Source organism: Xenopus laevis, chromosome 1S, assembly GCF_017654675.1.
Source record: "Xenopus laevis strain J_2021 chromosome 1S, Xenopus_laevis_v10.1, whole genome shotgun sequence".
Lineage (NCBI taxonomy): Eukaryota > Metazoa > Chordata > Amphibia > Anura > Pipidae > Xenopus > Xenopus laevis.
In genome coordinates, this window is record NC_054372.1 from 2,199,271 (window position 1) to 2,202,859 (window position 3,589).

The 3,589-nt window shown below is 36.7% G+C and overlaps 1 protein-coding gene across 1 annotated transcript; it reads left to right on the forward strand.

Annotated features, from left to right (window-relative positions):
• Positions 1–1,224: 1,224 nt before the first annotated feature.
• Positions 1,225–1,976, forward strand: LOC108703998 (vomeronasal type-2 receptor 26; the record flags this gene model as incomplete). The annotated part of the gene is made up of 1 exon (XM_018240347.2): positions 1,225–1,976. A coding segment is annotated over exon 1 (705 nt), but the record flags the coding sequence as incomplete, so codon positions are not given.
• Positions 1,977–3,589: the final 1,613 nt, after the last annotated feature.

Consider the following 3,589-nt stretch of genomic DNA (forward strand, 5'->3'; position numbering starts at 1 on the left):
AGTTAATGGGGAAAAAAACTGTTTGGTTCCAGTGGAAAGGTTTATTTCAGATTTGGTGCAGGGTGAAAGGAGTCAAGTATTATTTTGAAAGGACTGAAAAACAAAGATGACTTTTAGTACTTACACGTGACTTCCTGATCCTCAATCGTCTGTTGGACATTTAGTTCAGACTCCATCTCAGGCCCACCCTCTGCTCAGTTTGAATTGCTGTAAGTTTGTCCGTCTATATTGGAGTGCTTTGTTCTGATTATGTAGGTGCAGGGTAAGTTACTAGCCCTGCCCCCTGCTTTCTCACTAGAGCTTTTGAGTTAAGGGTAAGTGCACCGTTGGTCTTACTACTCAGTCACACTATTTGCTGGAGAACTTGAAATGCACTACAAACTTAGAATACTAATGGACAGTGTAGGACTCACATACAATGAGGGGTCTTAATGTGGCATTTGAACTTACATATTTTAGACAAACTGTTATTTAAAATGTTTAGCAGTATCTAATCCTTTTATGCCCTCCAAAAAGCTTACCAGCCACCAACATCAATTCAAGAGGCCTATATTTGTTTTACTTTCGTAACACCATATAAAACACTGTGGGGGTCATTTATCAACACTGGGCAAATTTGCCCATGGGCAGTAACCCATGGCAACCAATCAAATTGCTGCATTCATTATTCTACTTGCAGCTGGCTTTAAAAAGCTAACCACCGATTGGTTGCTATAGGTAACTGCCCATGGGCAAATTTGCCCAGTGTTGATAAATGAGCCCCACAGTCAGACTGCAAAGAATTCTGCCTCTTGATTAGGCCAACATTTAAAAAATTTTCTTAGGACTTGGTCTATTAAAAACCTTTATTGAAAACTTTACTGAATAGATTCTCCATTGTATAAATGATAAAAAATAACCGCTAAAAAACTCTCTGCTTTTTCCCTGCTCTCATCAACCTAATTACCTTCTTCAGATACCAATAATCCCACACCTCCTTTATTTGTCATTTTCACTAATAATATATTATAAAAAAAATGTTTTATTTACCACGGTAATAGTGCCCCATTCCCCAAATATTTAAATCCATAAGATGGTGCCAAAAGCCCATTGTGTGACATCATCAGTGAGATGAAATGGTATATACATAGCTTGTAAAGTGATCACCCAATAGTGTCACAAAATAACACAACACATGGACGATAGATAGACAGACAGATAGATAGATAGATGGTAATAGATAGGTGTAATAGACATTAAACATGTAATATACATTTAATGTTGTTGCAGATATGGAAAATTGTCTTAAATGCAAAGACAATGAATGGCCAAATCAAGAGAAAACTATATGTAATGAGAAGCAAATTGAATTTCTTTCCTTTGTTGGTGATCCCTTAACTCTGGTCTTTATTATTCTATCTGCATTGCTTTATATAATAGCAACAGTTATATTGGGAATCTTGATTTCATTTCGAGACACTCCAGTAGTAAAATCCAATAACCAAACTCTGAGTTGTGTTCTCCTTGTCTCCATCAAGCTGAGCTTCCTCTCTGTGTTTTTATTCCTTGGACGTCCTGTAGATATAACCTGCATGCTCCGACAAACCTCCTTTGGAATCTCATTCTCCATCTCTGTGTCTTGTGTCCTTGCAAAGACGATCATGGTTTGCATTGCTTTCAAAGTCACTAAGCCTGGGAGTCCCTGGGGAAAATTGATTGGGGTAAAACTAGCAAAATGGGTTGTTTTTATTTGCTCATTAATTCAGTGTCTGATAAATGTAATCTGGTTGTCTATTTCACCACCTTATGTGGAAATAAACTCACATTCTGAACCTGGAAAAATCATCATTCAGTGCAACGAAGGCTCAGTAGTTGCCTTCTATATTGTCCTCTCCTACATGGGATTGTTGGCATCTGTGAGTTTCATTGTAGCTTTCTTGGCTCGGACATTACCGGACAGTTTTAATGAGGCCAAGTACATCACTTTCAGTATGTTGCTCTTCTGCAGTGTTTGGATCACAATGATCCCGGCCTATCTGAGCACCAAAGGCAAATACATGGTGGCAGTGGAAGTATTTGCCATAATCTCTTCAAGCTGTGGCCTTCTCTTCTGTATATTTCTACCCAAATGTTACATTATTTTATTTAAGCCAGAGATGAACACAAAAGAATTCTTGTTGAGGAAATGCAATACATAGTCACGTGTGATCTTATGTGAGAATAGCTTTACAAATATTGGCGAGTTTATTTTCAAATATGATATATTATCAGTTTATACTAAAAACATTAAAATGTTGAGAGAAAAGAATTGTCTTCCAAAATAATTATGAACTCCAGATTTTTTCATTTTATTCTCTCTTCCTACAATAAACATATTATTCTCCATTTCTATAAATGCAACCTGTTCTAATAACCTCATCTCTTTGAAAAAGTTGTTTGCTTCAAAAGTTTATGGCACCGTCAAGCAGGTGTTAAGGCTCTTAATGTGCAATTAAGATTTGCAATGCAATAAAAATCTAATGAAGAATATAACATTGTGACATGCAAATGTTTATTTTTATTTACAAATTTATCTTTGCAAATGTTATTTTATTTAGGTTGTAAAAAACCTTAAAAAAATATATATACCAAATACTCTGTCTTACATCAAAGTATTTTATAACACCTTGGACACCAACCCTCACCCCTTGAGCCAGAGCAAATCAGTAATTTAGTGAACTCTGCACTTGAATTGAGAGTTATAGATGGGGCTTTAGTATCTACAGGTTGAATATTCTGTAACACCGTTTTTTAAGTATTGCCAAAAATACATACAAAATTGGAAAATACACCTGGATCGCCCCATTGTTTCATGTATGGGTTCACATTTAACACCACTCTTGGTTTTTGTGGATTAGATAAACAATCCTTTTGCTATATCAAATAAATCATATTCAGGAGATTTTTAATTGAAAATACAAGGATTGAAGGATTTTCAACATTATTGGTCATGCTTGATGTGGAGAGCCTCTACCCCATCCATCCCACATTATGGGGGTGTTGAGGCTGTTCCCATGGAGTTGGACCAACATCAAGCATAAGGTAGTGCCCAAAAAAAGTTTGAAATGGGTTAGATTCGCCCAGAGGTAATGCAAACAACACAGAAACACCAGGTCACTGGTTTGACTCCAGGCAAGATGTTACAGCTGTGAAAACAGACATGATTTTCGCATTTCCTTTGTCTTTAGATATAATTTCCTCATGTATCAGACATTATTAGAAGAAATTGAGGGGTTCTTAGGGATGGCATTCCTAGGGTGACCTTTTTTTTTAGGGTCATATCATACAAAAATAACAAAATGATTGGTTCCATGTTGACCAGATCTGATTTGGGGAATGCTAAGGGTAGTCATAGTGTATTATTTCCAGTTAAACATGGTACATTTCCATGTTTGGGATGCAACGGCTGCTCTAATTGTCAGAAAGGGGATGTGGTGTATGATACATGGGAAGGGCATCCCTTTAAGAATCTGGGGGGAATTTACCTGTGCAACAACTGTCAAATCCCTTGTGGCATATTGTATAATGGGCAAATGTCTCCCTGTGGGAGAGAGAATAAGGGAACATAAAT